The 14,058-nt window shown below is 27.4% G+C and overlaps 3 protein-coding genes across 4 annotated transcripts; 2 read left to right on the top strand and 1 right to left on the bottom strand.

The window, feature by feature from the left end:
* The first annotated feature begins 5,398 nt into the window (after positions 1–5,398).
* Positions 5,399–6,529, top strand: LOC132949639 (zinc finger protein 454-like). The gene is made up of 3 exons (XM_061020623.1): positions 5,399–5,527; positions 5,590–5,898; positions 5,976–6,529. The coding sequence occupies exons 1-3, from the start codon at positions 5,481–5,483 to the stop codon at positions 6,187–6,189; spliced, it is 570 nt and encodes a 189-aa protein (XP_060876606.1). The 5' UTR covers positions 5,399–5,480; the 3' UTR covers positions 6,190–6,529.
* On the bottom strand, positions 6,179–7,877 carry LOC132949640 (NADH dehydrogenase [ubiquinone] 1 beta subcomplex subunit 11, mitochondrial). Its single transcript, XM_061020626.1, has 2 exons — positions 7,618–7,877; positions 6,179–6,639 (listed from the first exon to the last, which is right to left on the bottom strand). The coding sequence occupies exons 1-2, from the start codon at positions 7,753–7,755 to the stop codon at positions 6,346–6,348; spliced, it is 432 nt and encodes a 143-aa protein (XP_060876609.1). The 5' UTR covers positions 7,756–7,877; the 3' UTR covers positions 6,179–6,345.
* A 218-nt stretch (positions 7,878–8,095) lies between these two features.
* On the top strand, positions 8,096–14,000 carry LOC132949638 (Golgi reassembly-stacking protein 2). 2 transcript variants are annotated; one of them, XM_061020622.1, is made up of 9 exons: positions 8,096–8,327; positions 8,440–8,520; positions 9,722–9,925; positions 10,007–10,224; positions 10,307–10,424; positions 11,405–12,008; positions 13,267–13,329; positions 13,623–13,685; positions 13,852–14,000. In XM_061020622.1, the coding sequence occupies exons 1-9, from the start codon at positions 8,265–8,267 to the stop codon at positions 13,992–13,994; spliced, it is 1,557 nt and encodes a 518-aa protein (XP_060876605.1). In that variant the 5' UTR covers positions 8,096–8,264; the 3' UTR covers positions 13,995–14,000. The 2 variants fall into 2 exon arrangements, with proteins under 2 accessions (XP_060876605.1, XP_060876604.1); XM_061020621.1 differs by having other exon boundaries at positions 8,098–8,327; positions 11,405–12,122.
* Positions 14,001–14,058: the final 58 nt, after the last annotated feature.

Here is a 14,058-nt window from a genome sequence, read left to right as displayed (position 1 = left end):
ATAACAAAAACAAGTTGTCCGGGATAAATTTTCAGAGTTTGCCAAATTACCAACTTGGCCCTCCAACAAAATTCTCTTCGGTAAGTAGTAAGTAAATATGAACGTGAACGTGCGTTCCTGGACAACGAGTTTTCCTAACACTGAATATTTGTAAGGGGTTGTGGTTAATGCAATTGATGACTTCAAATCATATATAAATTCATCCTAAAAAAGAGGATAAGTGAGTGTTGCTCTTGTATAGTAGCTGCCAGCTGGTACAATAGTGGGTCACTGTAATAGATGGTTTTAAATTTGAATTCAATTTATATACGAAAAACAATTTTGAGCGAAGACTGTCAAAAGACTACAATATTACTAAGTAAATTTGATGATATTATTGTGATTAAAGTACCTAACTAAAGTAATTAATTTTACTACCTATTAAGAATTAGTACAATATAGTAGGTAATAAGATAAAGTAGTAAGATATAAATTCATTTTTGTCAAAAAAATTACATTTGAAAATGTCATTGTGTGAATAAAATATAATTATATACTCTAAAAATTTCATATTACTAATAATATTTTAAAATTGAAAGAAAATAACTATAATCGTTATTCTTGGTTTTAATATGTAATTTGGTCCAACTTTGAACTTAATACAATGTCTGTAAAAAATAACTGTGTTTATACATTTTAGATTCTAAGCGAAGCGATGAATGTATTGATTTTACAATGATGTGTTTTTTTTATTTTTTTATTTATTTTAGATTTTGAGCGAAGCGATGAATTTATTGATTTTATAATGATGTGTGTTTTTTTTATTTTTTTTATTTTGTGTCTGTCATCACCTTTTAGGACAGTAAAAATGATTGGATTTTCTTCAACAGTAACTTTTCTGATAGGAAAGTGAATCTATTTGGTACTTTGGGGGGGTCAAAAGTAAGAAAATTTTTACGTAAAATCTGTTTACGAGAAAATCGATTTTGGTTTTTGGTGCAACTCTAAAACAAATGACCGTAGGTACAAGAAATTTTGACTGGTTGTTTATATTTGCATTTTCTATACACGATAAAATTTTCAAAATATTTTGATTTGTTTTGAACCGTTTAGAAACATTTTCAGTTTCCAATTTTATAATTATTTTAGATTCTGAGTGGAACAATGAATGTATTAATTTTACAATGATGTGTTTTTTTTAAATTTTTTATTAATTTTTTATTTTTTATATTTTTGTGTCTGTCATCACCTTTTAGGACAGTAAAAGTGCTTGGATTTTCTTCAACAGTAACTTTTCTGATAGGAAAGTGAATCTAGTTGGTACTTTGGGGGGTCAAAAGTGTATCTATAGTTATTCGTTTTTGAATAACAATAAAATAACAAAAGTTTTCAAAAGCGACGTGAAAAACAAAAGACAAATTAAGGAAAAACAGGAATTTTTACGCAAAATCTGTTTTCGAGAAAATCGATTTTTGTTTTTGGTGTAACTCTAAAACAAATGACTGTAGAGACATGAAATTTTGACTGAATGTTTATAATTGCATTTCCCATACACCATAAAATTTTCCAAATATTTTGACTTATTTTGAGCTGTTTACGGACATTGTCAATTTCCATTTTTTTTAGTTTTTTTTTCTATAAATATCAATAAAATTTTATCTGTTAAAAATTAAAAATCCTTAGTTACAGTTTTTATTTATATGCATTTAAAGTTCAAACATTGACAAAATACGGAAAAATCACGAAAATTAGCAAATTATTTTGAGTTGAGAATTCAAAAAATTTTTCTTTTAAAATCGAAGATTTGAAGATGTAGTACAAGGTTATCCATAAGTTTGTCTACCTTTATCAAAAAAAAAAAAAATGAATACAAGAAAGTCAAATTAAATTTTTATGAGCGTTTGAAATTCATATTTTTACAACATTTGATATTTACTCGATATTTCGTGTAACGATTTTTTTATTTTGTTGTAATTAAAAAACTTATGACTGTAGGTACTTGAAAATTTCACTGAATGTTTGTATTAGCATTTCTATACACGATAACATTTTGAAAATAATTTGACTCTTTTTGAGCTGTTTACGGACTTTAACAGTTTTCAATTTTTTTAGGTTTTTTTTCTATAAATATCAATAAAATTTTATTTGTTGGGTAAAAAAGCGTGAAAATTTAATATAAGGCTCCTGATATATCGTTCTAATAGCAGCTGAAAAATATTGAAAATATATAGGCACACACTTTTTTTATAAGCATTTAAAGTTCAAATATTGACAAAATTTATCAAAATGTAATAATTATTTTGTAGTTAAAAATTTATAAAATGTTCAACTTTTATAGCTAAGGATTGAAAATTGAAAACAAGGCTCCACTTAATAGGTTATATATAAATTACTTTATTCACAATAATATCATCAAATATATTTGGTAATATCATAGGCTGACTGACCGTTTTCGCTCAGGATCGTTTTTCTTATACAATGATATAGTATATCATTGAATTCAAATTTAACACCATCCATTACAGTGACCCACTTGTAACCTACTGTACAGCAGAGCAATATCCACTTACCCACCTTTTTTTAAATTTTTTTTTTGTGTGTGTCATCGCCTTTTCGGGCAATAAAATTGGATGATTTTCAACTTCAGTTTCTTGTTCGATGGGAAAGTGAATTTAATAGGTGAATTAAGGAGGTCAAATTTTAAAATTCCTAGTAGTTTTCAAAATCGAGAGAAAAAACCAAGGAAAAACGGAATTTTTTAAGCAAAATTGGTTATGAACAAAATCATTTTCAGTTTCAAACTTTTAAAAAATATATTAATAATTTTCCCAATATGATAAACAAATAATAATAATTCGACTTAGACTGACGCACACCGGCACTGGTTCAAACTTCGGTTCACGGGCGGCATTTTCCTTCGGGGAAGTCACGGTGTTTGGAGAGAAGTGCCGCCATGGGTTATGTGGGGACATGCTAGATATCCACTAAAAAATCAGCCAAATCAAAACACACGTGTTTACTAACTTACAGTTACTCCTCTACAATCAAACAGCTAATGGCAATAATTGCCGGGCTTCACGATCAAAAAAAATATTAATATATATATACTAAATTATATTGTACTTACTGACATTAACTAACCAGAAAGACGGTTTGTCGGCCTAGGATATTTTATAGTTTCTTTATATCGTTATTATTATACGGTAGCCGGTTAAGTTGAATTATTATTATTTGTTTATCATATTTGGAAAATTATTAATATATTTTTTAAAAGTTTGAAATTGAAAATGATTTTTTTCATAACCGATTTTGCTTAAAAAATTCCGTAGTATAGAAAATGCTAATATAGTAATATAAACATTCAGTTAAAATTTCATATACCTACGGTCATATGTTTTAGAGTTGCACCAAAAACCAAAATCGATTTTTTTGAAAACAGATTTTGTGTTAAAATTCCTGTTTTTCCTTAATTTTTCTTTTGTTATTTTCACGGCGCTTTTGAAAACTTTTGTTATTTTATTGTTATTCAAAAACGAATAACTATAGATACACTTTTGACCCCCCAAAGTACTAACTAGATTCACTTTTCTATCAGAAAAGATACTGTTAAAGAAAATCCAAGTAGGTACTTTTACTGTCTTAAAAAGTAAAAGGTGATGACAGACACAAAAAAAAAAACATACATCATTCTAAAATCAAACATCATCATTCTATTCAGAATCTAACACATCATACCTATAGAATACTAAAATACTTAAATTATATATTTTTTATATATTTATTCATTTTTATTTGACTTTTTCTGTGGTTTTTTTCCCTACCATTCGTATTTAACATGTTAAAGAATGATGGTGCAAAAAAAAATATCCTTCCAAAGTTTACGATTTTACGTTTACACGAATACATACAACGGCACAACACTACTTTATTGTCGCACCTAGGGCCCAGAGCCTATAACGTTTTTTTTGAAATATTGTTAAGTATTTTAACGAGTTAAGAATGATGTTAAAATCATCGGTATATTTCTGTTTTACCCGGCACCCTTTTCTCAATTTGTAAATTTAACGTATGTAGTTATAAGCATGCTTAAAACGATGGTGAAGTCAGATTTTGACGGTCGCACTTATTTTATTTTATTATGTTTTAGCTATTTTAAGTCCAAGGTCCATCCAAGCCCTAAGGTGGTTTTAGATAATAAGTCGAGGGATGTTTTGGATTTTAATTTTCCGAGTGAGTGAGTAACCATGCTGTATATGAAATTACTATACATTTCATTTAGGTAACTTTAAAACTAAATCTGACTGTCAAATGTTGATATCACCATCGTTTTTACATACTTAATTACATAGGTAGGTACGTTAAAACAAGATAGTCATAGTAGTTAGTACCTACTAATTACGATGTGTACCTATACATATAAATAATATTTTGATTAAATCAGAAATTTGTTTATTTTTTTCAAATATCTTAATTTAAAGTGTTGTAGAAATAAGATGACTAGCTGATTGTGTAAATGACCATGTGATTTCACCATATCATTCTTAATTCGTTAAAATACGTACGAAAAAATCCCTGATCCTAGTAAAAAACGTGGGAAATGTGGCTGTGAGTAATATTGTAGTCTAGGGATTTTTTATCTGGGGTTGCTCGTCGAGGGATTGTTTTTCCAGGGATTTTTATTCCGATTACCAGACTTCAGATAAACCGTCTCCGATCACAATCGTTTTTGTAGACAATGAATAATGATAAATCTTCCAGTTAAAATGTAACACATCCATTGCAGTGACCCGCTAGAATAACCTATTGTACGGCAGTTGATATAGATTTAATTTATTGTTTTAAAATTTAATCCAAGTAAAATATTTATTTACAGTGCATGAAGTAAGTAATGACGCAACAGGGATAGTCCTTATTTAAAAAAAAAATATTTATGCGAACTGCCGAACCCCTTCTAATTATATGCTAATTAATACATTTAGGTATTATTATTAGGGTACGCACATTTTTGCATTCGCATTTAATTTTTTCCCAATTCAAGTACCGAATTTTTTATTTACTTTTATAATCATTATTTTATTTGTATTTATTCTTGATGACGGTCACTATATTCAATAAAGATACTGACCGCGAACAATACAACACACGTCGCATGTACCTAACGCTAACCCCTTTCGACCAGTTTTATTAGTGGGTACCTATCTAAATCCAACAAAATAAGTTGACCTCGTAAATTACTCAACTGACCATTGGACATTGTAAAGTATCCTTAGAAACATTTAAACATTTTATGGTTCAAAATACTTCGTGAAAAAAAAAGATTACCCTCTTCAAAACTATAAAATTTGTCACGGTCGGGCCTGTAATTTTACCCCTTTTATGATTCAATAGGCATCTTCGTATTTTACGGGAACAGAAAAAATCTTGTTTCTCAAACACTATTCATTTGTCAACAAGTATAAGAACATGCAACTTGTACATTGATCGATATTTTACATACCATTATGAACATCAATAAAGTTGACAATCACGAGTTTATTTTAGATTATGGGTAAGTACAAAAACGATTGATATCTATTTAAATAATAAAAAAAATTAATTTTGATATTATAGAGCCAAAATAGATGCAGCTATAATGAAATCATTATATAAAGATTATGGTTTAGAGCAAGATGGATCTAAACCAAATACATGCATAAATTTTGCAATCCAAGTTAATAATAGTCAAAATAGTCCAACAAAAATACAATATGGACATTTTAAATTTGATGATTTGGCATCTGCTGATAACGATATCATAGGGATGATGTGGGAACCAGAACTAGACTTTGTTGATGATCCAGAAGGCTCTAACGAGTTTAAAAATAATGATGTTCCAATGAGATTTATGTGTGGCGTATGTTTAGGTCAATTTCGTACTAGGTAATTAAAAGTATATAATTTTAAAGAAAAAAATGTTGTAAATTAATTGTATTTATTTTAATTTATTAATATTTTAGATGTGCTTTGGATATTCACTTTAGAGTTCACAGAGGGGATAAACTATTTAAATGTGTACTATGTGATAATATATTCAACGAATTAGCTACTCTAAAACAGCATAGAGAATTACACAACATAAATGAACGGGTTACATGTGGAATTTGTGGATTAGATTTTACAGAAATATATCACATGATAAAACATAAAAAAAAGTATCATATTAATGAATAATAAAACAATTTATTAGTCTATGCTTTATAGACCTGGTAAATAAATACATTTATTATTGTACAATGAAATATTTGGTTGCTTTTTTATTGAAAATCATCTTATTTTATCCACTAGACACAAAAACTGGGATTTCATAACATTATGATACTAATAATATTAAATCACTATTTCAGTATCACCTAATTCTTCTTCGGTGGGTAGTTGTATCAAATTGGGTTGTATGTAATTAGGATCGATGAGTGGTAAGCCTTGATCTTCTCTTCTTCTCAGTTCGAGGAAAGCTTCTCTTTCTCCCCAATTCTTGTAATTGTAGTCTGGCATATATGCAAACATAAATATACCACCTACTATACATAAAGTGATTGAAAAAAAACCAGTAGCATGCATAGCATTCAAGTCTTCTGTCTCATCGTCTTTTTCAAAGCCATATGATTGCCAATTGCGTTTTTGCTAAACAAATATATGATTCAAAATTATCAAATTATAGCATAATTATATCTAGGAATATAACTTAAGTATTCAACTAGTTGCACATTAATATCATCAGCCTAACAAACTCTCACTAACTACAAATTATTCGACTAATTTTAATGATTTAGAATTAAATATAACCCAGAACCCTTAATGAATATTTCCAAAACAAAATATAATCAAGTAGTATAAACTAAGTATATTTAGATCAAAAACTCATTCATCAAAAGTTACTTTTTACTATTTAAATAAAATGTAAATAACTAATTTAAAAAATATATTATAATTTAATTTCCGAGTACAGTGAAACCTTTGAATAGCAGACAAAATTCCAGTGACCGGGAGAGTCCAGTTTCACTATATTTCAGTTTTTATATCAAGCCAACAATATATTACAATACATTAATTTCTAACAGAAAATTGGAAATGACAATTACAGTAGAACTTTGATGTAAACTTGGTAGTATGGACAATAAATACTTGTATATTAATCCATTAAATACTTGTTCAAATTTTAAGAACACGATTAAATTATGAAAACAATTTTTACATACCTAATCTATTTTTTAGTTTTTACCTAGTATAAAAGCATTGTGTCATTGTTATAACTTAAATTAATAATAATAATGAAACAATTGTTTAAAATGCCTGAAAAACAAAAAAATAATCCAAAATTATAATAAAATGCTTATAATTTAAAACAATTGTTTATTTTGAAATCCAGGATCATAATACCATTTTTAAACTTTAATAATTAAATAATAAAAGTGATTAAGAAATGATAAAGAAAAAATAGGAAGAAACAAACATTCAGGGTCTTAAAAAGCGTATTAAAAAATGAAAAATCACCAACTAAACGCACTTATTTAAATATTTTTAAAATCTAGATCTTTGATGTACAAGCATAGATAAAATAAAAATACATTTAAATGTTTTAATATTTATTTAAAATATTACTGGTTCATGTTCAGTTAGTTCTGTATTGGTAACGCACACTTCTTGATTTTTTTTAGAGGTCGATATATGACGTTGAACTAATGGCATCGGACGAACAATTTTTTTTGTAACTTGAGCAAGTCTAACTAAAGAACTCATTTTGGTCAGTTACAATACTGGAAAGTTTGAAAAATTGAGAAAATTAAATGAGAATTAAAAGAAAATATAAACGACGGTCAAAAAATACTACATGCATATTATGATAGTATCAAAATTTTCTTAGACATTTTTTCACAGGTGATAAGAAAAATAGCAGCTGGAGAACGGACCATAGAGTAAAATATCTACTAAGGCACATAGATAAAAGAATACGGATCCAATGTTACCACAATGTACCAATGTATCCCGGTCGTCAGGTCATGGTACTATGGTAATTCGTGTTAATACATTTTTTATCAGTACACCTTGGGTCTAATCATATCTAATGATAAGAGATAACATATTGTAGTTACACCTTACACGTCATTTGCTATGACTAACAATTTAATAAAAACCTTATATTTTTCTGAATTGAAATTAATTAATGTTGCTATATTCACAGAAGTATGCGAGGGAAATTCTAAGACCTAAGTTGAATTAAACGTTATAGTGTTATATGAGACATTAATATGGGATCTGCAAATAGTACTCCTATTCCGGGTGGAGGAACAGAAGGATATCATGTTTTGAAAGTAATGCAAAATTTTAATACAATTTATTTACGTGAACAATTTATAAAAATATTTATCATATAAATATATACATAAATGTTGGAAACCAATTTGAATTATACCTTTTATGTAGGTTCAAGATAATTCACCAGGCCAAGCAGCGGGCTTAGAAGCCTTTTTTGACTTTATATTGGCTATTAATAACACAAGACTTGTAAGTTATGTTAGGTTTATACTTAATTTAATAAAAATAAATTAACAATAATAATAATAACTGTATTAAAATTAATAAAAAAATAATATTTTCAATGACTGAGAAGTAGGAACTTATTTGCTTTGTATGTAATCAGTATGGTTTGAACAATGATTTTTTATAACATTATTATTAATTTTTATTCATAAATAGGAATAATAATCACATAGTAATAACCTTAACCCGCTTATTAGTAGATAATATATTTTACTTTCGTAATATAATACATACAATGTTGAAAGTATATCAAAAAGTTATTTATTCCAAAACAACTAATAATACATAGTTGGGAAATTTTTATTTGCGGACCAGTATTGAGTAGAAAATTATTACTAAAGAGTTAAGACAAGAGTAATATTTAGAGTTTCTTCGTTAATATTGTGATGCCGTACGTCGTAAAAGACAAAACTTTGTCATCTGGAAGTTGGCAGCTTTATTACGTTAACATACTAGCCTATATCTTGCACCTTATTCAAAATGTCTGATGAGAATAACATTTCTACAAACTGTCTTTACTACTCTCTTGATATGGGCCCATATGCTTATTGATTATTCCTTAAACGTCTTAAACTAAAATCGTCATTGAAAAGGATCAGATTTTGGTCATGCGAAGATACTATAAAGAATTACACGAAGGCCCTGATAAGCTAGGATATTCCCATTTCCCAGAGAGCAAACCCAGTGATGCTTTCTATGCTGGCACCGCTTAAAAAAATAAAGATATTGAAAAGATAGTTTTTAACACACCTTATATAATATATAAATAGTTAGTAGTTATAAGTAATAACTTTATCATTAGGCTTTGTAATTTAAGGTTAAAATCTAAAACTTAAGTTTAATTGATGAAGCTTTTAAAATAATATAATTGGAAGTTAATATATTTTTTGCTACACACAATATTTATATATATTATATATTCATCTCAACAATTATTATCCTGCACTCCTGTACCTATTACTCCTATCACTCCTGTACCTGTACTTATTAAAATATTTATTATTTAATAGGAACTAATTTATTTTTAATAGACAAAAAAGTAAATCTAAAATTAATTTATTATCTTCTTAATTTATGAATATAATACAATGAATGTAATAATAACAAATAATGTATTTATTAATATAGTGTAAATTTATATTTTTTGTTTTCATGTTTTATTAAGGATAAAGACAATGATACTCTTAAAGAAATGTTAAAAAATGGAGATGGTAATGAAATTACATTAGCTGTATACAGTAGCAAAACACAAATAGTTAGAGAAGTAAAAATTATACCAAATAGTAATTGGGGTGGTCAAGGATTATTGGGTGTGAGCATACGGTTTTGTTCTTTTGCTGGAGCCAATGAAAATGTCTGGCATATTCTTGTTAGTAATAAATAAATTAATACTTTATTATTTTTATTTTTTATATATACTTTTATACTTTTTTAATGTACATATTTTTAGGATGTCCATCCAAATTCTCCTGCTGATAAAGCTGGCCTTAGGTCACATACAGATTATATAATTGGATCTGATTCTATAATGCATGAAAGTGAAGATTTATTTATGTTGATTGAAGCTCATGAAGGAAGACCATTAAAATTATATGTTTATAATGTGGAATTGGATACTTGTAGAGAAGTTTCAATTACACCAGATACTGCATGGCCTGGCGAAGGAAGGTAATTTTATCTTGCATTTAGCTTACTTTAATAGTATTAATTCTTAAGATAATGTTTTTTAACAAATTGTTTATTCTTAAAGTTTGGGCTGTGGAATAGGGTATGGGTACCTGCATAGAATACCTGTTAGACAAGTGTATCAAAATAAGGATATTCCGGCACCACCAATTATAAAACCAGCTGTGATTAACAATGTGATGGTAAGCTAGTTTTTAATTATTATATAAAATCATTTTAATAGATGATTATTTTCTAAAATTATGTATAACTTGTGCAGTTGTGCATTTACGCAAGATTTTTCAAAGGGGTGTGAGGGGGGTTGAAATTTAATAATTTCAGTTATATTTTTATTTTGTCCAGTCTCATAATTTCAGGCATTTAGGTGAGGTATTTGAAAGAGTTTTTAAGACTTCAACTTTTATAGTAGAGAAAATGCTCATCAACGTTGAAGGTGTTTTTTGGTAGAAAATGGAATCTAGTTGGTATTTTTGTAAGGGCAAAATAGAAAATTCTCAATACTTTTTAAAATAATTAAGAAAAAAAATTTTAATTTCTTAAAATTTTAACATTAATATTAAAAAAATTGTTTGTTAACCTTGGTTAGACCGTCTTCATTTAGATTTAATTTTAGTTTTTTTCCAAATATGTCTAGTGTTCGTCAAAAAGCTTAAAACCTTAATAAGGTTCTTCATGAGTTTTTATTATAGCTATTTAAAAATATTATTACTATTAATCATAGGTCCCTCTTCTTCATAAATGTAGCTCAAACCACAGTAAAAAAATCACTGATCCATTTTTTATTTATGTAAGCTAAACAAATCTGTTAAAACATATGTGAATTTAAGTCCTTACTTTCAGTTAAAACTTGATAATTGTTAAAAAAATAGTAATGTAGCAATTGTGATGGGGGGGGGGGGAGGTGCTCAGCCTGTGTACTGCCACTGAATTTGTGTAATCTATCTAATTAAGAAACATATTTGGCGGTGACCAGTTTTTGGCACTCGGACAACACCTGTGTGAGTATATTATGTACACAAGTATCTATACCCTGTGCATAAGTAGCTGAGTATATTTCTTAATTAAACTATGGTATTGTTATACAATTTAATGAAGGTTTGTATGAGAATAGTAATTAGTTTGTTTTCATGAAATATCTCACCTAGTTTATTTAATTTTATAGGCATCTGCTGCCCAAATACCGCAAGTAATTAACCCACCGGTTCTGACACCTCAACCACCTATTATTTCTGATCTTCCAGTGTCTGTTAATAATTCAAATGTTGAAGAAGAAAAATCTAAGGAACAGCCACCATTAAATGAAAGTATTCAAACTACGTCCACACCATTTTTCAACAACACACAATCTGAAACACCTGATTCCATTTCCACAGATCAACAAATACCTTATTTAAGCAATTCAGTGCCGTCACCTTATTTTCCTCCCCAAATAACTACATTTCAAAATCCTTCTATTCCCACATTCCAAGTTCTAAATTCTCAGTATAGCCCTCAGCAACTAAGTTCTACTTCTGATACAATAAAACCTTACGTATTGACACCACAAGTAACAAGATTACCATCATTTACAACACAAGAATCTATCACCATCTCTACTCAAGAACCATCCATAACATCCACGAGCCTCGCCCAAACTGCTACAGCTCAAGAATTGAATAACCAGTCATCAAATGTATTTCCTTCACAGAGTAGTTATTCCCAATACCATCCTACTGATATTGGGGGTATTACAACTGTAGCTGATGTTCCGAGTTCTAAAGATATAAGTAATTACTTCACGCAATTTCAAACTCAAGTCAGCCAATCAAATAGTTCAAGTACTATACCTATGTTTTCTGTGAAGAATTTTCCACAGATGTCGCCTTTAGCACAACCTCTTGGTATATTTTATTTTTAGTTTATTATTCAATATTAATTATTGATGTTATGAACTATTCAATTTTTGAACCAAACCAAACTGAATCGAGTGTTTGCTTTGGAAAATGGTCAGAAAATTGCAAATATTTTGAACAAACTAAATGCCTTAGTTATTTGAAAATGCTTGGGTATTTTTATTTGCATAATTTAACAAACGATAAATTGAATAGAATGGTTGTTGTTGAGATGAATATAATAATCTGCCTTCATAATTTTAATAAATTATCAATTCAATATTGTTGAAGAATAAGTTTTAATAACTGTTTAAAAATGTTTTTGGTTTGACAAATAATTTCAATAGTTTTTCAAGTTTGGGTATGTTAAATTAAAAAAAATTGGTTTGGGTTTGTCCTCAAAAATCAGAGTTTGTAACATCAGTAATATCTTGTCCCTATAAAGAAATGCTTTACCATCAATAGATATCTACCCCAAAGATTTAACAAAAAATTAATTTTTTATATTAATAAATATGTTTAATTCTAATATCAAAATAATTAATATAATATTCATACAACTATTAGGGAAGAATTGTAAAGTTGTTTTATCAAATCTTACCAGAAAAAAGTAACAACTTAAAATAAATTAAGTAGTTATAAATCACATTGTGATTATTTATTTTCATCTATTACGTTTTTTACAATATGTAAAAAAATGGATTTGACTACTTAATATGAAGGTTTTTGTTAAGATATATCAATTTTCCTTGTGCATAATGGTAGACCGCTAATAACAATTTCAACGAAATTATTATTTATATAGTAGAGTAATGGATTTATAGTTACTTCAATATTTTACTTATAGTGATTACAATTCATAATACAATAAATATAATTGTTTAAAACGTTGTAGTTTAGCAAACTTCGCATAAACCTTAAAGAATTCCTATATAATATATATGATAAATATGATATTAGAATATTATCCATGTATCACAAAAATTAAAGTTTTTTATTACACTTGCATAATATTTTATTCTTACTTGTTAGTTTATAAATTATGTATTACTTAGTATCTCTAGTTGAAGATAGACATCAGTTTTAATAGCCTATTTTAGTATTTCAATACATTGCAAGATTGTATACTATTCAGAGATCAATGATTTTGCAGGAAACAATTATTCGAAGATGTCAGATTCTCAATCACAGATAATACCTCCGCAGCCTCAACCAGGTAGTAAAAAATAACTACGCTATACAGTATAATAACACTTATTCGTTTTTTAAAAAAATAACAGAAAAAAATTTATTTTTAATGATCATATTATGACTACTTGTGAAATAATATTTTTTTATTTCATAGTAATAATAATTTATTTCTATAAATAAAAAACAAAATATGTAAAACTTTATTTATTAAAAATAAATATTAAATCTCCAAAAAGTTACCCAATTGGTGTAAACAAATTTCCAGAGTATATTCTAATAATAATTATTAAACTAAATTATGGTTTATTTATTTTCCAGGAATTAATTATTCCAATGAATCATCTCAATTTCAACCTTTGCAGCCGTCACAGTATCAACCAAGTAATTTTTAATAATAATAATAACTGATTTTTATTGTTTGTAATTTTTATCGTTTTCTATACATTTATTTTAAAATCTTGAATTAATATCCTAAAAGTGTAAATATCAACTGTGTAGCTTTTCTTTATGATTTTATTCTTTTATGTATTATTTAAATATGTTACAGGTGTTTACTCAGGAATGCCACTTACAACTCCAATATCCTTACCGGGCATGCCACCAATAACTGTTAGTGCAACTCTACCCTATTCAGCTATAGAAAGCTTACAAATTGATCAGAAGAAAAATATTTTAAATAGTAATAGTTAAATACTTTTTATTTAGGTCATTTCTACTTGATTAATTAAAATTAAATATTATATATTAATTTTAA

Source organism: Metopolophium dirhodum, chromosome 7 (genome assembly GCF_019925205.1).
Source record: "Metopolophium dirhodum isolate CAU chromosome 7, ASM1992520v1, whole genome shotgun sequence".
In the NCBI taxonomy this organism is placed as follows: Eukaryota; Metazoa; Arthropoda; class Insecta; order Hemiptera; family Aphididae; genus Metopolophium; species Metopolophium dirhodum.
Note: the sequence above shows the minus strand (reverse complement) of the source record. Positions and strands in the feature narration are given on the sequence as shown.

Bases quoted from the DNA above. Each gene is read 5' to 3' on its own strand.
- LOC132949639 (XM_061020623.1), top strand. From the start codon at position 5,481: ATGAACATCAATAAAGTTGACAATCACGAGTTTATTTTAGATTATGG. The intron at 5,528-5,589 runs GTAAGTACAAAA...TTGATATTATAG, and splicing joins GAGTTTATTTTAGATTATGG to AGCCAAAATAGATGCAGCTA. The intron at 5,899-5,975 runs GTAATTAAAAGT...TTAATATTTTAG, and splicing joins TTAGGTCAATTTCGTACTAG to ATGTGCTTTGGATATTCACT.
- LOC132949640 (XM_061020626.1), bottom strand. From the start codon at position 7,755: ATGAGTTCTTTAGTTAGACTTGCTCAAGTTACAAAAAAAATTGTTCGT. The intron at 6,640-7,617 runs GTAATATTTTAA...ATATTTGTTTAG, and splicing joins AACTAACTGAACATGAACCA to CAAAAACGCAATTGGCAATC.
- LOC132949638 (XM_061020621.1), top strand. From the start codon at position 8,265: ATGGGATCTGCAAATAGTACTCCTATTCCGGGTGGAGGAACAGAAGGA. The intron at 12,123-13,266 runs GTATATTTTATT...ATGATTTTGCAG, and splicing joins GCCTTTAGCACAACCTCTTG to GAAACAATTATTCGAAGATG. The intron at 13,330-13,622 runs GTAGTAAAAAAT...TTTATTTTCCAG, and splicing joins ACCTCCGCAGCCTCAACCAG to GAATTAATTATTCCAATGAA.